The sequence below is a fragment of the Esox lucius genome, chromosome 13 (assembly GCF_011004845.1).
Source record: "Esox lucius isolate fEsoLuc1 chromosome 13, fEsoLuc1.pri, whole genome shotgun sequence".
Lineage (NCBI taxonomy): Eukaryota > Metazoa > Chordata > Actinopteri > Esociformes > Esocidae > Esox > Esox lucius.
In genome coordinates this window covers 17,627,121-17,648,554 of record NC_047581.1, presented here as the reverse complement: position 1 = coordinate 17,648,554, position 21,434 = coordinate 17,627,121, and the positions used below count along the sequence as shown (strand labels likewise).

The 21,434-nt window shown below is 39.5% G+C and overlaps 1 protein-coding gene across 4 annotated transcripts; it reads right to left on the bottom strand.

Annotated features, from left to right (window-relative positions):
• Nucleotides 1-1,851: 1,851 nt before the first annotated feature.
• si:dkey-32e23.4 (dynamin-1-like protein) lies at nucleotides 1,852-19,774 on the bottom strand. 4 transcript variants are annotated; one of them, XM_010876008.5, is made up of 18 exons: nucleotides 19,596-19,774; nucleotides 18,531-18,647; nucleotides 16,064-16,205; nucleotides 13,167-13,202; nucleotides 12,971-13,017; nucleotides 11,173-11,244; nucleotides 8,488-8,574; nucleotides 7,941-8,103; nucleotides 7,565-7,685; nucleotides 6,288-6,626; nucleotides 5,822-5,942; nucleotides 5,539-5,694; nucleotides 5,358-5,447; nucleotides 5,140-5,238; nucleotides 4,843-4,950; nucleotides 4,576-4,685; nucleotides 4,234-4,393; nucleotides 1,852-4,144 (listed from the first exon to the last, which is right to left on the bottom strand). In XM_010876008.5, exons 2-18 carry the CDS (start codon nucleotides 18,630-18,632, stop codon nucleotides 4,088-4,090), a joined length of 2,010 nt encoding a protein of 669 aa, XP_010874310.2. In that variant the 5' UTR covers nucleotides 18,633-18,647; nucleotides 19,596-19,774; the 3' UTR covers nucleotides 1,852-4,087. The 4 variants fall into 4 exon arrangements, with proteins under 4 accessions (XP_010874310.2, XP_010874309.2, XP_019908500.2 ...); XM_010876007.4 differs by lacking the exon at nucleotides 19,596-19,774 and adding an exon at nucleotides 19,233-19,524; XM_020052941.3 differs by lacking the exon at nucleotides 19,596-19,774 and having other exon boundaries at nucleotides 18,531-18,883.
• Nucleotides 19,775-21,434: the final 1,660 nt, after the last annotated feature.

The window sequence follows — 21,434 nt, the reverse complement described above, 5'->3', positions numbered from 1 at the left end:
TAAACTGTTTTATTTCAGGCTTACTATAATGTAGATACTGAAGGTTATAGACAGCAAAGTTTTCGTCTATACGGAATAATTCATAATGCATACTTGGTTTTGACTGAGGAGATACGAACGCGGGACCTACAGTTTGCAGGTCTGCTTCTCTAATCACTATGCTATTTAACAAGTCAGTCAGTGACATTCGCTCTTCTTGGCCGGTGCCACTTACGTGGTCGAGCAAAAACACCAAATGGGCCCCCTCTGGCCTGGGCCTGGGACAATGTTCATGGTTGTCCCCCCCATCGCCATCACTGCTGTGAATACAAAGATGTTGGCAGTATTTTCTCCATAGCAGCCAGGCAGGACTACAAGTTGGCATAGGAAGTATTAATTCCTGTCTTGTTCTGTACAATTTCTGTTTCTTGCACTTCCCTGAAAGGAAGTTGTAGAACTGCATAACTTTCCTGTCCTGTCCAAAAATCAATACCAACTTCTGCTCATTTCCATTTGCAAAAACAGTTATAGTGATTTAGTAATGGCCGTTCAAGGCTTCATTACCTTTCTTTAGCAGCAGGATATTATGCTAGCAGTGCTAACTCAGATTTTATTGTTCAAAACAAAAGGCATAATTGAAATATATAAGATAATATAGTTAACAATTTAGTCTGTTTAATGTCCGTTCCAAAGTTATTCTTGTCTGTTTTTTCACAGACTAGGTTAATTATATTGCCGTATACATTTCAATGATGGCTTTTATTGTGATAAAGAAAATCTGAATACTGCCAGCATAATATCCTGCTGCTAAAATAATTGAACTGGCATATCAACTTATGTGATATAAGGTGGAGGGGTGTTATGTTTGGGCATGTATTACTGCCTGTGAAACTGTCTTTTTGTCTTCAATGATGATGTAACATAACTGCAGCAGTAGAATGAATTCTGAAGTGTACAGAAACATTGTCTGCTCCTTTGATGGCACTTCACCTTGCAGGAGGACAATGAAGCCAAAACCAAGAAGTTTTTCAGGGGCCAAAAGGTAGAATGTTCAATCACTCAATGAATCAAACGAAGTATGCGTTTCACTTGCTTCACCTCTTAATCATTGTTTCATTTGAAATCCAATGTGCTGGATCATGAGACTGAAAGAGAAAAACTTGTCGAACTCTTATCGACTGCAATGTAACATGATCTTGAATATGGGGTGGATGTCAATTCAGTCATTGAAAGAAACTTTATAAAATGGAATGATCCCTTCAAAGTACTGCAACTTAGCGGTTATACCATTTTCATGAAAATGTAAGTGGCATTTTAACATCTAATACCACCACAAAGCACCACAACAGTCACTTGACAGCCAATTTAAATTGTCGTCAACTTGAAAAGGTTGAATCTCAGAAATGTTCTGACAATGTGCAGGGAGTTTTCTGTCCTTGCTTTAAGGGGAAGCTTGTTGGGCTAGTTGAAGTAGCCCAGAGTTAAATGAAAAGTGGCTGGATTAATACCTGACCCACTTCCGGTGTGGAGTTCTTACTCACGCTTTAGCAGGAGTCAATGCATTGATGTTTACGGAGAATGAGTGGGTGTTGTCTGGGGTTACACCAAGGTTTTTTACAATATGGGAGAGGGTATATTGTGGAGTTGTCAAACCTGATGTCTTGGAATGGGCGGCTAAGCCTACTTCTGGATTTGAAGAAATTGTTGTGTCATTTGCATACATTGCGATAATAGGAGGGACCTTGTGAGGAAATGAGAGATCCAAGTGACTTGGTGTATTGATAGAAGAGCCATCTGCAGGACTGAATGGGGACACGCTGTACATATTGGATGATTCTGCACATCTGGAAATCAGCCATACAGAGACCAGACTGTTGTTGTTATGGTTTAATTAATCCCTCCCATCTAAACAGGCATCATTCCATCAACTTACATATATCACAAATATTGGCAGGCAAGCACTTTCAGGCAGTTTGTAAAGATTTAACAAAGTTAAACAATAAAACTCAAACTCATTTAGACAAAGACATTTAGACATCAGAACATATGCACACACAGAGTACCATTCAGACAGACGGACTAAAGACTTCGCTGTCACGTTTTTTGCTAGGTGGTGCTTGATGGCTGTCCCTTTAAGGCAAGGATTTCGGAATAAACATTATCTTTTGGGAACTTTGACTTTTGGCTTAAGGAACAGATTTATGCTTAAGAGATAAATAATGTGAGACATTTTTGAATCTCTAAATGGATGAAAGGTGGTTAAGACAATTATGTCACGCAATGATATTAGCAATGAATAATAAGCAAAGAGCTGCAGTTAAAATAGAATACTCTATTTGGGGATCTACATCGAATACAATCACAGATGCATACACCATCCTCTGTAATTGCATCTGCGAAAGACTAGGCTTTGAGTACCTCTTCTGAAACTGCCTGTTCTCTTAAAAACCTTGTTTGCAAGGCCAGTATAAAGTGACTCAAATCCTATATATTCCCGTATTCAGTTTGAATCCGATTGTATTTCTCCGCAATCTGAACACGCAGAAGATACATGGAATCTAATTGCTCACAGAGTAGCATGTGTCTGAACTGTTAAATCACATGTATTTGCCCTCAACAGTGATTTTTAGACAGTAATTTGGAATGCTATCCTAAACTATGATTTTGGACATTTAAAGCAACTGTGAAAATGTAAAAGTACACATTATTATTGCCACCTATACTTGCGACATATGTTTTGAGTGAAAGGAATAACAAACACCACCATTAATCGGCCTAAACCACTGCAGTAAAATAATTTATATTTTAATTTGGGTTTCTATACCAAATTAGTGTAAGACTATATTAAACCTATATATTATCTTACTGGGATTATTCCCGCCTGTTGCTCAGGAGACCGGGGTTCGCTGCCCTTATATGTACTGTTAATTTCTTTTGTATATATGTTTTGCACTATTGGGCCAGAACACATACCTTGTTTGTTGTGAAACTTAACTTGGCAATGAAAGTCAGATTCTGATCCCCTAACAAGCTAGCTATAATCCATCTCTCTATATATGTGTACATAAAAACACACACACAGACACACTCACACACACACTTCAAGTCATTTTCAGGCAGACAAATTTAGATTTCTTTTCCTTTACACGTTTTGGTTGGTCACCTTTTGACCAACCAGATCAACTCTGAAAAGGTTTTGATGTAAATTAAGAAAGATTTGAATGTAGCCATTGTATCTGCTACTCAGTTGTTCAACAACATGCAAAAGAGCCTGACTAGAAACCTCATATGAAAAAGGAATGCTGCATTCACGTTATGTATTACTTCACCTTGTTACGGAATCCATACTGTATGTATTTGAACAGTGCAATTATACACATGGAATGATATTTAAACATGACACATAAATAACATAAGCCCACTCTGGCCTACAACTACTGTACTCAAACACTGTATACCAAGACAAACCAAATCTCTGCAGTCTCCCTGATGATCATATTCATATACCACTGTTAACGCGAGTTGGGCTTCCCCCCCAATTTATCTTCACTGTACTGAATGTCACCTAAAACGAGGATAAAATAGCTCAACAGATTGACAATGACTGATAATATTTACTGTACACACATATTCAGAAACCGCAACATGGTTACCATGGGATCAAGGTTTCAATTCACTCTGCTGTGAATGAATACCTAATCAATGGAATAAATTCAGCAGTACAAGCACAACCTGTGCTATCAGACGCAATAAAGATCCAATAAAACAACTTAACACTTCACATTATAAAAACACTAACAACCACAACCAGACAACCTAACATGTGTAGACTGACAATTGTTGCATTTTGCTTTTGGGTGTTTTTCACATTATGGCCAACATAATCATGAACCAGCCCTGCCGGAGAGTGTTAGTCTCAATCACTATATTCACACTGAGATGCAATAGTCCAAATCCTAAAGTCAAAGAGGCAAGTGGACAGACAAAGAAGATGGATGGATGTGCTAAGGTCAGTGTGAGCTCAGTGGTATTGCCATACAATTCAGTACTGACATTCTGTATTATTTTGTATACATAATATCAGTCGGGAACAGTCAGTTGCATTAGGCTACCACAGGTGCGTCTCCCTGATCTCGGAGATGATGTTGCTTGCTTTTTGGAGAGCCTAAGTAAATTAAAGAAAAGAGACAGTAAGAGACATATAAAGATTTAATATAATACAATGTGGTAGTACCAGTGTAGCACTCATAATACCTCGAGCATCTGGGCCACCTCTGTCCTCTGTTGTGCTATGTCCTGGGACTCAATGAGCAAACCTTGCAACAGGTTCTGTTTGTAAAGCTGGCCTACCAGCTCACTCTGCAGACGCTCCTTTACAAAGTTCACCAGGAAGTGCATTACCGTCTTGGGCACACTGCAAACACACATGTCCAAAGACAGTTAGGACAGATAGTCCTCAGCTCAATTCATCACTAACTGGATACACAAATAACAAAAACACTCCTGATGGGTATTCTAGTAAATAGGAAACAGAAAAACAATCACAAGTTCATAAAGAATCTGAGTAAATTAGACCATGTCCATGACCAAACTGACCTGTCCTGAATGCTCTTCCGAACAATAAGGAAGTAGCATTTAATAAGGCGTTGGATAACCTCGCAGTCTCTCTGCTCCCGTGCACTCAGCTTGCGGGACACCGGCGTCGCCTGGAAGACAGAGCAGGGGGAAATGTTACAATCAGTTTTGATCTAATTAAATAAGATGTCACAGGGTGTACAATGGGTAATGTACACCCCCCCCAACCCCCGTGTCACCTTGGATGCCCCCCACTGGCAAGTTCTGACTGATTATTCCTCAACTCACTGTGTCTAGGAGGTTGATGGCTTGACTCTTTACAGGGCTACTGAAATCTGACACTGGCGCCTTCTCCTCCGCCACTTTCTCGTTCTTCCAGAGTTTAACTCCATCTTGCTAAACAAGAATAAACAGTGGGATCAATACATTTTCGGGGTTATTCTGATAGTAAGCCTTTCAGCTGAATGTTAAGTGGGGTAGTGAACTACCTGAAAAGTGTGAAGTCAGGACTGGCATGTAAAGAGATCAGACTCTAGAGTCTTCCTGTCATTTGTCAAATTAGAGCCTCTGCTTATAGACAATTACCTGTTGACTGTTGACAGATGCTGATACCTGAGCCGCATCAGTGAAGTCTGGGTGCTTTGTGTTGATGTAAGCAAGCTCAATTTGAACCAAGTTGTGCACCTGAAAAAAATTTGTTCACAATCATTTACAGACCAATGTTCAGAATTATAGGAAGCATTAAAATAGTAGAATTATAGTATGTATATTCTCAGTACAAAATACTAATTAAAATCAATTACCATTTCATTTGTGATAGGCAAACGCTTCCGCAGTAAACTAGTCACTACCTCGACAATAGAGTCATGCAGCTTGGGAAACCGAAGGAGCTCCTGAAAAACGCACAGCCCACAGTATGTCAGGATGCATACAGACAGAAAATAACATTGCACTTTGTGTTGGGATTATCAGTTTTTAGCTTACCTGTGTGCTGTAGGAAGAGCAGTGCTGAATGATCCTCTGTAGCTCCTCATGGACCAGCTCCACACAGCGCAGGCTGGGTTCTTCCAGACGCTTGATCTGCCTCTTCACTAGCAACTCAAATGAGATCTCAGGCACAAAAAGGGCTGGACGTGGACCCTGCAACACACACATCACATGTTCTAGTATCAACCCAGAATGCATATGCCTCTCAAAAAAAATTGCTTAAACAGAAAAAACTATTTTCATCTACACACAGACAAGCTATGAAATTACAGTATATTACAGTAGCATTGCGGATTGCAGTGAGAATGTCGAGCTCGGTCAAGCCCCCGAGGGGATCGATAGACTGCAGTGTGCGGCCAAAGGTCTCATGGAATATATAGCAGATCCGAGCCCCCCCGCAGCTGACAGGAAAGAAGGACAGATATATCAGTATCAGTGGTGGGATGTGAGGGATGTAACCATGAAATGTGGTCAGCTAGATTAAGCTACTACTTTCTTCAATACAAATGTACAATGTGGCCAAAAATGGAATAAAACGCATGCCTAAACGAAATACATACATAATAATTACAAATGTGGTGACTTGTCTGTCAAAAAATGGCTGCTTTGCACAATACACATGGTTGCGGATGGTCAATGAAGCAAGTTGTTCCAATACAAAATACTGAGTGATGATGCCTGGATGAGATGTGTCCATTATCATGATTATAATGTGACAATACTTCGTCTTTTAAACCTGCCCTCACAGCTCAGAAGTCTGGATGTGTGTGGCGGTGCCCTCAATGGTGTTGCAGTAGTCGCTGGCAAACTTGGTGACAATCTGCAGCAGGGTGGCGCTGTGGTCTTCTACAGGCTGGCCATAGCTACTGAGCCGTGCCTGGTACTGGGCACTCAGCACCGTCACACGGGACTTCAGCTCTGGCAGGCAGTCCCGGATGTGGTGCATGAGTAGACGGCTCAAGGTGCGAGCCAGGTAGCGGGAGCCACAGCGGGAGGCCAGTGAAGGATAGTGGCGCTGGAGGAAGGCCTGCTCGTCCCGTGCCGTGTCCTCGATGCTCTTCTGGGTGTTGATGTCATGCTGGCTCCTAGCAGGGACAGACAGAGTTACCACAGGAGCTAAATAAGACTTCACATAAAAAGTTAGCATAAACTAACATAAAATGGTAAACCTCAATACGATGAAGCACTTTTGAAATGGCCTTTAGAATAATTATAAATATTCTTTAGAACATGAGAGTACAGTGCATTTGGAAAGTATCCAGACCCCTTCATTTTTCCCACATTATTACGTTACAGCCTTAATCTATTCTAAATTGGATTAAATATATTTTTTTCCTCATCGATACACAATCAAACACCCCCCATAATAACTAAATGTTTTTGTAGAAACTTTTTCATAAGTATTCAGACCCTTTGCTATAACACTAGAAATTGAGCTCAGGTGCATTCTGTTTCCGTAGATCATCCTTGAGATGTTTCTACAACATGAGGGTGCGTACCTGTGGTAAATTCAAATTATTGAACATGATTTGGAAAGGCACATGTCTGTTTATATAAAGGTCCCACAGTTAACAGTGACTTTTAGACCAAAAACCAAATCATGAGTTTGACAGAATTATCTGTAGAGCTGCAAGAGAGGATTGTGTCAATCTGAAATTGCAGCACTAAATATCCTCAGGAACACAGTGGAAGTTTGGAATGACCAACACATTTCCTAGAGCTGGCCGCCCAGCCAAACTGAGGGAGAAGGGCTTTGGTCAGGGATGTGACCACTGGCCACGCTGACAGAGCTCCAGAGTTCCTGTGTGAAGAGGTGAGAACCTTCCAGAAGGACAACCATCTCTGCGGCACTTCAGCAATCAGGCCTTGATGGTCGAGTGGCCAGATGGAAGCCACTCTTTACCCCTCAGACTGGGGTGAAGGATCACTTTCCAAAAGAACAACAAACATATCCACACATGCAAGACAACACTCGGGTCAATATCAGTGATATTGACACTCGGGTCAATATCAGTGGACGAACCTGTTGACCACTCCCACAATTCCGAGCCGCACTGGAATCACCCGACCCAGCAAGACCTCAAGGGCATCTGTTCCTGCGTCCATCAGGTCCAGCTTACTGACCACCAGCAGGGTTCTGCGGCCTGCAAAAGACAGATATCCAGGCTCTTGTCCATGGCTCTCTCTAAACATACAATAACAACACTCATCTAAGGCATCTGTTTAGGCAATCTAATCTAAAATGTTTTGATTTAAGGACAGTAGTCACTGTCCTTAAATCAAAGTAAGAGTTGAAAAGTAATTCTGAAAGTGTTAAATGACCTTTAACATAATTAGAGTCAATACATAAAATATTTACATAGTGAAAAATACAAGGAGGGAGAATTTGTGCGTCTCACCATCTGGGTCGACTTCACGAGCCAGTTTGAGGGCATCAGATGTGGCCAAGTCTGAGTTGGCAGGTGACACTGAGAGGATGAGGGAATTGGGGTTGGAGATAAAAGATAGGATCATCTGTTGGACTTGAGCTTCTATGTCCTCTGGTTGGTCTCCAACTGGAACCTATGACAAGAAGAAATAACATGTATGTGAACAATATACACATTTCTTCAGTAATTCAGTAAATGTGTTAAATTTTGACACGTAGATCATCACAGCTGTCGATAGTAGAAAAAATAAGAATGCTCTCCTCCTGGCGTATAGGGGTTCTGATGTAAACTTGAGTAAGCATGTGATAAAAACCAGAATGGCATCAGATGTAGCTCATAGGACATAGCTCAACACAGACTGTCCCTTGTCTAATAGGAGTTGGTCTGCTGAAGCAGTACCTTGATCGCAAATTTGATATAATGAAATTGGGGACACAATGTGTAAAATTTATAAAATTGAAATCTAGGGCATGTTATAGTAAAAGCCAAGTAGGAGCTAAACAATGCTTGATCTCACCTTGGTTATTCCTGGCAAGTCAACTAGGGTGAGGTTGAGGACATGAGGAGAGAAAATCTTCAAATAGATGGGTTCAGGACTGATTCCCTAAGGGACACAAGAATAGGGATGAGGAAAGCAGCAGATAATGGATATTAGTAGCTAATCCCCTGGATTACTTTCTGATTTTGAGAAAAGAGGACCCAAAATTATTATTATACACTATATGGCCAAAAGTAGGTGTTTCAACCAAACCCATTGCTCACAGCTGCAGAAAATCCAGCACATAGCCATGAAATCTCCATACACTAATATTGTCAGTACAATGGGTTGTACTGAAGGGCATAGTGTGAAAGAGGGATAATGGTCGGGGGTTGTGCTTCAGAGTTTGGGCTAGGCCCCTTAGTTCCAGTGAAGCCCCCTCTTACAAGATTCAAATACATTTTAGACAACACTGCGGCAACAGTTTGGGGAAGGCCCTTTCCTATTCCAGCACGACTGTCCCTGTGCAGTAAGCAGGGTCCATAAAGACATGATTCGATGAGGTTGGTGTGGAGGAACTCGAGTGGCCTACACAGAGCACTGACCTCAAACCCAGTGAACAACTTTGGGATATAATTGGAACAGTGATTGTAAGCCAGGCCTTCTCAACCAACATCAGCATCTGACCTCACAAATGCTCTTTTTGCTGAATGCACAAATTCCCACAGAACACTCCAAAGTCTTATGGAAAGCCTTCCCAGAAGAGTGGTTGCCGTTACAGCTGTAAAGGGTGGGCCAACTACATATTAATGCCCATGGTTTTGCAATGGGATGTCCAACAAGCTCATATAGGTGTGATGGTTTGGTGTCCACATATAGTGAGGGAAAAAGATATTTGATCCCCTGCTGATTTTATACGCTTGCCCACTGACAAAGAAATGATCAGGCTATAATTTTAATGGTAGGTTTATTTGAACAGTGAGAGACTGAATAACAACAACAAAATTCAGAAAAACAAAAATGTTATAAATCGATTTGCATTTTAATGAGTGAGTGCTCCTAATCTCAGTTTGTTACCTGTATAAAAGACAACTGTCCACAGAAGCAATCAATCAGATTCCAAACTCTCCACCATGGCCAAGACCAAAGAGCTGTCTAAGTATGTCAGGGAAAAGATTGTAGACCTACACAAGGCTGGAATGGGCTACAAGACCATCACCAAGCAGCTTGGTTAGAAGGTGACAACAGTTGGTGCGATTATTCGCAAATGGAAGAAACACAAAAGAACTGTCAATCTCCCTCGGTCTGGGGCTCCATGGAGTTGCAATGATCATGAGAACGGTGAGGAATCAGCCCAGAACTACACGGGAGGATCTTGTCAATGATCTCAAGGCAGCTGGGCCCATAGTCACCAAGATAACAATTACTAACATACTGCTCTGTGAAGGACTGATATTCTGCAGCGCCCGCAGGTTCCCCCTGCTCAAGAAAGCACATGTACAGGCCCGTCTGAAGTTTGCCAATGAACATCTGAATGATTCAGAGGAGAACTGGGTAAAAGTGTTTTGGTTAGACAAGACCAAAATCGAGCTCTTTGGCTTCAACTCAACTCACTGTGTTTGGAGGAGGAGGATTGCTGCCTTTGACCCCAAGAACACCATCCCCACCGTCAAACATGGAAGTGGAAACATTGTGCTTTGGGGGTGTTTTTCTGCTAAGGAGACAAGACAACTTCACCGCATCAAAGGGACGATGGACGGGCCATGTACTGTCAAATCTTGGGTAAGAACCTCCTTCCCTCAGGCAGGCATTGAAAATGGCTCGTGGATGGGTATTCCAGCATGACAATGACCCAAAACACACGGCCAAGGCAACAAAGGAGTGGCTCAAGGAGAAGCACATTAAGGTCCTGGAGTGGCCTAGCCAGTCTCCAGGCCTTAATCCCATAGAAAATCTGTGGAGGGAGCTGAAGATTCGAGTTGCCAAACGCCATCCTCGAAACCTTAAAGACTTGGAGAAGATCTGCAAAGAGGAGTGGGACAAAATCCCTCCCTGAGATGTGTGCAAACCTGGTGGCCAACTACAAGAAACGTCTGACCTCTGTGATTGCTAACAAGGGTTTTGCCACCAAGTACTAAGTCATGTTTTGCAGAGTCATGTTTTATTTAATTCATTAAAATGTAAATCAATTAATAAAATTTGTGACAAGAGTTTTTCTGGATTTTCTCAGTTGTTGTTATTGTTGTTATTCAGTCTCTCACTGTTCAAATAAACCTACCATTAAAATTATAGACTGATAATTTCTTTGTTAGGGGGCAAACGCACAAAATCTGCAGGGGATCAAATAATTTTTTCCCTCACTGTAATGTTTGGTCATATAGTGTATATTCTTTTTTTAATTAAAAACTTCCTTTTGTTCACCATACAAACATCTGCAAGGTCCCTCACTCAAAAACTTTAGACACAGATTCAAAACCAGGGTGATTTTTGGAAAGCTGTACAAAAGGGAAGTGATCAATGTATGGGTAACAATAACCACCACTTTTTACAAACATTAACACATGGAATTTCAGAGGACACACAGGTGTTGGTAATTATGATCATATTCACCATTATGCTATTGGTAAAAATCAGTAACTAATTAAAATAATTTGTTGTTATTCAGGACTAGGCTTAACCTGTGTCTGTGAAACTGTCCTTATATCTTTAAATACTCATCAATACCTTGTTGCCTCCAGAGGAACGTTCAGTCTCCTCTTCGATCTCCTTGCAAATCTCCTGAAAATCTGTAAAAATCTAATGCACAGACAGGAAACATCAACAACATAATCTATAGATACAAATGATCAAATGTGCAAATTACAGGGGACACAAACAAAAATGGAAACAAACATTTATGGGGTCTTTACATAATGGGAATTTATTCACCCCCATTTCTTTAAAATGAAGAGGTAAAAAAATTTTTGCTGTGGTAAATGTGAAAATAAAAGCTTCTAAATTAACACAACCAGCTCTACTGTTCTGTAATACAACACCGTTTCCCAAAAAGTTGGGATGCTTTGTAAAATGTAAAAAAAACAGAATGCAAAGATGTGCAAATCCTTAAAACCCTATATTCAATAGAAAATTGTACAAAGACAACATATTAATGTTGAAACTGAGAAATTCTATTGTTTCTTGCTAAATATTTTGGAAACAGGGTTGCAGCATCCCAACTTTTTTGGAAACAGGGTTGTTGTTTGAGGGGCTTTGTGTATAAGAGAAAGTGTTGAATTATCTATTATGTTAATATTCCTGGTAAACTAAAGGTTAATATTCAACAAATAAAATGTTAGATTCATTTCCTACTATTTTCTGATTTGTACTTTGTTGTTCTTCAAATTAAAATGATTCATAAAGAAAAAATAAATTAAGCAGTAAGAAAAAGTATAATAATACATGCACTCAATTCTGTACCGCAGCGTATGAACAACATACATTAAACTATGTGTGTTGCCTGTACAGCAGTGTTTCTCAACCCTGCTCCGGGACACCCCCTGCCCTGCATGTTTGAGATCTCTCCCTGCCCTAATATACCTGATGTAGCTCATGGAGGACTTGATAATGATCATTTGAATCAGTTGACAGAGCTGCGAGAAACCTAAAACATGCAGGGCAGGGGGGCGCCCAGGAGCAGGGTTGAGAAACATTAATTGAAGGGCAATGCACACTGCTCCAACTCATCTACCCAACTAGGTTGCAGAGGTATCTTTTGCTGGAACCTATTTCCATGCAGCATGTAAGGCACTAAGATCACAGTGAACAGCTAAACTTGTGTCTTGCTTAGACAGAAACACATTCTCCATGTTGAGTGATGTAGCACATGGATTACATTGGTAATGTAAACAATTCCCAATGCCGAAGGAATCTTAGAGGTCACATTTGAAAACCTTTCACGACTGTTTAGCAAGGCAAATTGCTTTATTTTGCATTTGAAGGGAGGTCACACAAAACACTGATTTGTTTCTTGTTGTATTCATATCTATTTGTATATATTGTAATGTTATAGCGTTCATAAGAAATAAACCCTTACTGCCCAGATAAAAAGCTTTTAAACAATATAATATTCCTCAGGTGGACTAAAACATTTGCAGTTCTGGGGAAAATTCAAAAGTATTTATATTAACCCACAAAATTTGATATAATACAGAAAAGTGTATTGCCTAGCAGCCAGACAACCCCATCGCTTTATTTTCTGCCTCAGCTAGTAACGTTACAGCGGAGCCAAACAGCACTGCACTTGCAACTCAGGTAAAATATACAATCATTTTGCCCGGTTCAAAAAACACTGGCATACCGTTTTTAAATACTGGAATGAGTTTTGCCGTGTATGTGCATAGGCAGCCCACTTAAATTATTTGTTTGACAATCCAATTGTAACATCCAGACTGGTTGTGTTTATGCCACTATTAAATGGAATAAATTTTCACTCTGAAGGTTGTCTTTGGAAAAAGGCCCATTATTTGTTTAACAACAGTGCTACCTGGTTCTTGCTGTGAAGAAATGTGCCCCATTCTTCAGCTTTGATCCCTTTAAAAAAAAAGAAAAGGATGGGTCTTTATCAGTTTAGAGGAAAGAGACAGACAGCTTGAGATTAATTAAGGATGAGAATGAAAAGATGAATATTAACACAGATGACAATCAAAAGTTTCATGCATGGAAATTACAGAAACAGAGACCTGGGTAGGTGTTTGCTTTTTGTTTTACCCCATTTCCTAAAGAAAGCCATGAAGGAGGAAAAGTAAATCTCATGTTAGAAAAGAGACAAAAGCTCTGAAAGAACAAATGTGCGTTTTGCAAAGTGCGTTTACACGCATGCAGGATAACACGTCAGGATAACAGTAAATGTCAACTGAATTAATCATTTGTTTTGTGTCTGCATATCTTAAAGAAACCAATTGTTTTAATGTTTTGTATAATGTCTTGTTTTGTACTAAGTCTAAGGCTTTGCCAATTTAGCTGACTTGTCTATTGTGGGGTAATTAGGCAACATACTTTCATAATGGAACAGTCAAAATTATTTATTTTCTTCCAAATCACCAGTCTGCTTCACGGCTGTATCGGTGATTGTCACATTTTATCACTCTAGACCAGTGGTTCTCAAAGTTAAGGGGGGATGTGTGATGGTTTTCAATGGGCACTCAAGTGAGTGTTACTGAATGAAAAAATTACGTAAGACATAACTAAATAGGCTACGCCTGAAACATCTCTCATCTATGTGCAAAAAAAGTATCTGGACCATTCATCAGTAATGATGTGGAAACATGTGTGCACATATATCCGGATTAGTAACCAGAAAGCACTTACATGTTCCCTCTAATAGCGAGATAAAACAGATTGGACCTATGCTTATATTAATCATAATGTCAGAGAAGAATGTATTTTCCAGAATAATAATATGCTATACAATTTAATAGACCCCATTCACACTCACTATGTTTATGGAAAAATAAAATCACACTGACTTGAACATTAGGAGATGAAGAAATATTTTAGTAATTTGGGGTAATAAGTAATGTCTGTTACTTCAATAAATCTGTGAGGAAAAAAGGAGGCCTACAAAACTGGCAACCAGCACTACCTTTCAAAGTGAGTGTGCAATGCAGAGTGCAGAAATACTCTTTACACATGATACTAAAACTTGCGGTGTACAAGTAAGCCATATAAATCTGCTAATCATGGATGACAGAGAAGTCATGATACATGACAGTCTCAGAAAAGATTAATCATGTTGAGACGCTAATGTTATCTTGATCTCTGGATCCTAAAATAATAATAAATTATGATATCATAATATACCAACAATAATCAGAAAAGCTTAGCGCATATACAGTTGTGCTCAAAAGTTTGCATACCCTTGGAGAATTGGTAATATATATACCATTTGTAAAGAAAACATGATTGAGCAGGCAAAACGCATGTCTTTTATATCTTATGGGATTCACATTCAACTGTAGGTCATCACAGATTGGCACAATCATAAAACAAAACATGGCAACACATTTATTTTTTTACTGACCTCTGTTCAAAAGTCTGCATATCCTTAGTTCTTAATACTGTGTATTGCACACTTTAGCATCAATGAGAATGAACCCCACGTTTGAGATCTCTCCAGAGTGGCTCGATGATATTAAGGTCAGGAGACTGATGGCCACTCCAGAACCTTCCCCTTTTTCGCTGTAACCACTGGAGGGTCAACTTGGCTTTGTGCTTAGGGTCATTGTCATGCTGGAAAGTCCAAGAGCGTACCATGTGCAGCTTTTGTGCAGAAGAATGCAAAGTGTCTGCCAGTATTTTCTGATTACATGCTGCATTCATCTTGCCTTCAATTTCCACAAGATTCTCTGTGCCTTTAGAGCTCACACACCCCCAAAACATCAGTGAGCCACCACCATGCTTCAAAGTGGAGATGGTATTCTGTTCACTATAGGCCTTGTTGACTCTCCAAACATAGCGCATACGGTTGTGACCATAAAGCTCTATTTTGGTCTCGTCACTCCAAATTACAGTATGACAGAGGCTGTGAGGAGTGTCAAGGTGTTGTCAGGCATATTTTAACCAGGCTTTTTTGTGGCATTGGCGCAGTAAAGGCTTCTTTCTGGCAACTTGACCATGCAACACGACAATACTCGTCAACTATTGTCGTATTGTGCTCCTTAAAACCATACCATCTTTTTCCAGAGCAACCTGTATTTCTCCTGAGGTTACCTGTGGGTTTTTCTTTGTATCCCGAAAAAATGCCAAGGCATTTCAAGCATATTGTAACTAGGCTTTTTTGTGGCATTGGCATAGTAAAGGCTTCATTATGGCAACTCGACCATGCAGCGCATTTTTCAAGTGTCATCGTATCGTGCTCCTTGAAACAAACACAGTCTTTTTCCAGAGCAGCCTGTATTTCTCCTGAGGTTACCTGTGGGTTTTTCTTTGTATCTTGAACAATTCTTTGAGCAGTTTGGGTGAAATCTTTCTTGGTCTACCTGACCTTGTCTTGGTATCAAGAGATCCCAGAATTTTCCACTTCTCAATAAGTGACTGAACAGTACTGACTGGCATTTGCAAGGCTTTGGATTTCTTTTGATCCTTTTCCAACTTTATAAAGTTCCATTACCTTGTTACGCAGGTCTTTTGACAGTTCTTTTCTGCTCCCCATGGCTCAGTATCTAGCCTGCTCAGTGCATCCACGTGAAAGATCATAAACTCATTGACTATTTATACACAGACACTAATTGCAATTTAAAAAGGTGTGGGAAATTCACCTTTAATTGCTATTTTCACGTGTGTGTGTGTCACCTTGTGTGTCAGTAACAAGGCCAAACATTCAAGGGTATGTAAACTTTTGATCAGGGCCATTTGGGTGATTTCTGTCCTCTTTATGTTAAAAAGGAGCCAAACAACTGTGATAATAAATGGCTGCATATGATCACAATGTTTTTTTGCATGATGATTCATATTTTCTAAATAAATGCCAACATTTCACAATTTCAGCCAGGTTATGCAAACTTATGAGCACAACTGTATCTGACTTAATTAAAACAGACATTACACAGAAAAGGTTCTTTGGAAAATATGTGCATACCAGTTTCTTGTTGAGTCCTCTCAGACAGTGGGGGCACATTAACCAGCTGTAACACTAGGGGTCTCCGGGTGACTATTCCTGATCCTCGAGGCAGAAAATCCCTTCCAACCAGGCTCTCCAACACAGAACTCTTACCGCTGCTCTGTCATGGGTAGAGATTTAAAATGTTTTTCATATAGAGAAATACAGCAGAGAGCACTTTACAGTTCAGACCTGTATTACAACAACAATAAAATACAAATATGCACATATATAACACACATTAAGAAAACCAATTACAATTTACATTAAAAAAGGTTGATTATTAAACATCTGATTTGGCTTACAGTTAACCTTCTGCTCTAACCAATGCCGGGAATCAATTTCTGGGATTTTTCTACGAGGGATCAAAAAGCACCCTTACATGTAAAAGTGTCGCGACCCAAGTTGTTAGAGCTGAAGCTATCTTCTTCTAACTACCTCTCCAAAATGATCCACCGGTCAGCAGAGCCTGATTGTACATGTAAGTAATTTGTGGTAATCTTAAAAGGCTAGTTCAGTATATTTATTTTGCATAGCTGACTAAGTAAACATACATTCCCTCCTTTAGTTTCTTTGGTAATGTCAAACATTGTAATGGGAGTTAGGAAATGTAAATACAAAATAGTCACATTACGTTACTGAAGGAACAATCAGGGATAAAACTGGTCTGAGCCCCAGCACCTTCGGTCCATTAAGGTGCGAGATTGGGCCAAACCGTTGCACCTTTGGCTATGAGATTTCTGCCTACAACACTGTATAATGAAAATCAGCTGATCAACATATATTAGGCAGCATTATTCAATATTATATTAGGTTCCAATCCATGAATTTAAACGAAAGCGGTGAATACAAACAACAACAAAAAACAAGCACAACACTGCACCCGTAACAAAAACCTAATGTTGAGTTGCAGAACCAGGAGCTGGAAGACTGTCATGATATACAAAAATACAATAGCATGACTTATGAAAATCAAAGGCCAAGAAAAAATATTCTAGGGCTGGAAAGCTTTTGGCTCACACTCATGATCTACAGTATGCAATGACATATACACAACACAGATGTACAAATGTTTCGGGGCATGATAGCTTTTCTACAATAATTTAAATAAGAAATAAATGGTCAGGTATGCAGTTTAACATTGAAATAATATTTTGATACACCAGAAATTTAACTTCTCATGGTGGGGCAAACTGAACCATTGGTTCACCTTACCCCACAGCTACCACTGTGGAAAACGTGTCTAGCTAAGCAATTGAGGGTGAATCTTTTGCAAAACAATGCACATGTTTTTATACCATAGCATTTCACCAACATGCATGATATATATTTTTAGACATAGAATACTTTTGCTTAAAAGTCATTAGACCTGACATGTAAACATTTTTTACTTTTGACAAAAGAAAATTATTCAGGAGTAACAAATAAAATAATTAAATACAATTTGCCCCATGCACCTCTCTTCTCACTGCCAGTTATGAGTTCTTCGTGAATATATAGTCACATAGAAACATTTTTATACGGCTGTCTAGCAGGGGGTGCGTCAACTTACCCCACTCTCCCCTACAGTTCCGACCTGGGGAAATGACTAACCTTGTGCCATGTTTTGCATTGCATGTGGATTCACTGCTGTTGCTTTTTATTTTTACAGTTTCCACATACAATCGTGGCATTGTTATTGTCGGCTGAAAAATCAGCAGAGGCAGGACAGTATTTCAGGTTTACAAGCCCTTGAAGGTTACTCTACAAAACATCCCAAGAGTTGAAGGCGTAGTATTCAAACGCAAGAATAACCCACTGAATAAGCATGCGGAATCCAGTCTTGAGAGCGCATTTGATAACTGCTCTTCCAATTTAATTTTTAGATAAACAGGTACCTGCAGTACAGCCTTATACAAAAACATCAACCAATGTCTTGGCCTTTCTGGACATCAGGCTTTCCCAGCCAACCGAAGTGAATATAGGATAATGATTTGCATGGATGTAGCAAAAAATTCTGGGCCCTGTACATAGGCGGTCTCTGAGGGCCCCTCCCCACTTTATTCAAGATTCAAACATTTTCGAGGGCCCCTCTACACATTAGGGCCCTATATACTTAGTACCCCTTTCCCCCCAGTCCAACGCCCCTGATGATTTGTGTGAACGTTTTCACGAGTAATACAACACAAAGCTGTATGATGAACTGCAGCCAGAGGATTCAATATTGACGCTAAAGCATGCATATTATAGCTGCATTTACAGAACATCACCATAATCTAGCAGTGATATGAGATCAATTCTAGGTGGACTTTTTGAAAACACAAAAAGACAAACTTATTAGCGGCCATTATTTCCTCCATCTCATTGGACGGTTGGCAGAAATATTAGGTTTATTTTAACAATAAAGCAATGTCCAAGTGTACGAAAAAGATAATAGCTGATTCTCATATTTTGATTCTGTACTGACCTGCGACCCAACCACTACTATTTGAGGCAGCTGTATGATCTCTGCTCCCACTGTCAGGAACACTTCCTGGAGGCGGTTGATGACGGGAATTAGAGTTTCCATCGCTTAGGCTGGACGCTACAGTTGTAAACAGAAAATGAAAGAACCAAGATTTAAGACAATAAATCTCACACAGCAATCTTCTATCCTGGGCTTAATCGTGAACGCCAAAACAAGAGAACGTGTGCGGATAACGAACGTATAAACAAGCAAATTAAGAACGCATTTAACCAATCAATCCAATTAAGATAGTTAGCAAAGAAAATTGTTCGTTTAGTGGTCGAACAATTTTCGTGATGACGGCCAACGTTATATAAAGATCATGTCACGTGTGATCATGATGTAGAACTTAAGTCAGGCGCTACTGAGACAAACCTGGAATGATTTGTCGATGGGTAACGTTACTGGCTTTGAAGACGCTCATTTATGGTAACATCTAGCCAGCTAACATCTTGTTCATGACCCGATCATGCAATAAATGTACTATAAAAGGCCCCATTTCTAAAACTATGCCGATATAAATCCAACTATATCTCTATGCATCATGTTTTTGCTATGGAGGGAAGCAAAAGAGATGCTGCGGGACAATTGCATAGCCAAATTAAATACAAGAGATGCTGTCATATGTATGCAGTGAAAACAATTCTTTAGGTGAAGCCTTACCATAGATGAACACGAAAATCCGACAAGCCGTTTCTCACTCCATACAGAGTTACTAAACTTCTGTATATCTAATCTACCATTTTTAGCATTATTATTTATTACGACTAAAGGCTGGTTGCTTTAATTTATAAATGAGGTGTTCCTCGAGTCATTTTAGGAAAAAATTACAGTGCTAGTGTTGGGTCGATTGAAACCGGAAGTCCTGAACGCACTACAGATTCGACGTTTCAAAGTAACAATACCACGCGACTGATGCTCTTCGAAATCAGACATCCTATGACCGCCTCTGACAAATAACAAGCGGTTTCTATGCTTCCCTGCCTAGTCGCTAACTAGCCTATAATACAAAATAAAACAACTTACCTGTAAAGGCGTGTTATTTCTGTGCTGTCATGCCGTTTAAATCAAACTGCTAACAATGGTGATAACTCAATATTTATCCAAAAAGAAAAAAATTCCTGCTAATAATCTTGTCCTATTTCCTAAATCATATGACATTTCATTGACATCAATAATCTTCAACTATCTTCAATTATTATATGCAAAAAATTGCAATTCGATTACTCCTGATATTAAATAATTTTTTTACTTACAATAAAATAAATGCTTCAATAATTATTTACGTGTGTTGATAAATTGGATATATTTGATGAACATAAACCTAAACCGGATCTTCCGGCAAACAAGCGTAGTACATTCAATGACGTTTAATATTAACGGTTCAAGACTTCAAAAATATTTTAACACCGGACACGCCCAAAAGCACCCTATGCCCCGTTCATATTACGTGTCATTACAATGTACCTCCTATTCATGTAATCGCGTTCCCGAAATAATAATAAAAGGGTACAGACTGTGGCGCATGGGATTAGAGACGTGTCTCAGATATCGCATTTACATATACCAAAATATGACCTCATTGTTCAACAGAAATAACGGTTTTCATGGAAATGAATGACATCCAGCGTTAGTCACGTGTCAAACGTATGAGTAAATCTGAATGTAGGCCTACTATTCCGTGAAATTTACACTCCAGACAGGCATGAATGTTCTAAATACAAATACCCTTCTGTATGTTACAATTACAGATACCAAATAGATTACCATAAATCGCAATTTTTTTTCACTTAACTGGCAGAAAGTGGATGAGAGAGGTTTGGTAGGTTAATGTATTGAATTGGGGAACCTCTATATCTGGATAAATACACCATTGCACTGTTGTCGGTGAAGAGATTACTATGGTATGCTATGAAAACAGGATAGCTGTACAGCACTCCCTTGGCCAGTGTGTGTTTTCGTAAAATTGCAATCCAGAAACGAGGACGTTACACTGCAGAATAACCAACGTAAATTAATAGGCCACATATATATTATTTAGTCTGGAAGCACCTATTATCGGGATATTCAGTAACAGTTTTCAAATAGGGTAACATGGGGCAAAACGCCTCCGTCTTTTTTTTTGTATGTTGAAGGTGGCTATGCTTAGGGTAATGGATTCTAAAGTAGAATACATGATAAATGGTTACAGTTGACAGATTATTTGGTATTCAATAAAACAGCTACTGGGATAATATGCCCCCCTCCTCCCCCCCTTTGGGTTAGTTGCCCCCGGGAAATCTTATCCCAATAGTAGATAATGCCTAAGGGTTTTTAAGCATTGGCCCTGTTTTGGTACACCACTTACATTTTCTTCACACGCCAACAGTTAAACTAAACCTGTTAAGGCAATATTTTAAATCCCTGCAGTCCTTACAGTGAGATTCAGAAGAAAACATTTTTAATAGTTGGCTTAGAAGGCGTGATGATACAGAGGAAATTTGTTGTTGATTAAGACTAGTGGAAGCCAGAGAAGGTGTTGAAAAAAAGAATGGTGACGGTGGTTTTTGTGATATTTACATGGGGGGAGTCTTACCCCAGGGGGCATCTTGCCCCATTTGACTCCACTATTTCACAAAGTTATCAAAGTTTTGATTATTGGTGACAAAAATGTTAACTATCGTGTTAGAGGGTAGTAGGTATGAAAGATCTCTCTCTGTCACAGAAAAAAATAAACACTCCCTTAAATGTATTGGGACATTTGTGCAAATGGCAGAGGGATTTACCGCTTGTTGTTTGGGTGTTTCATCATAGATTGTGGTAGATTGTTATCGCCCTCTGGTGTCAAATGATAATATTTCAGTTCCCCATTAGGCAAGGACAGCT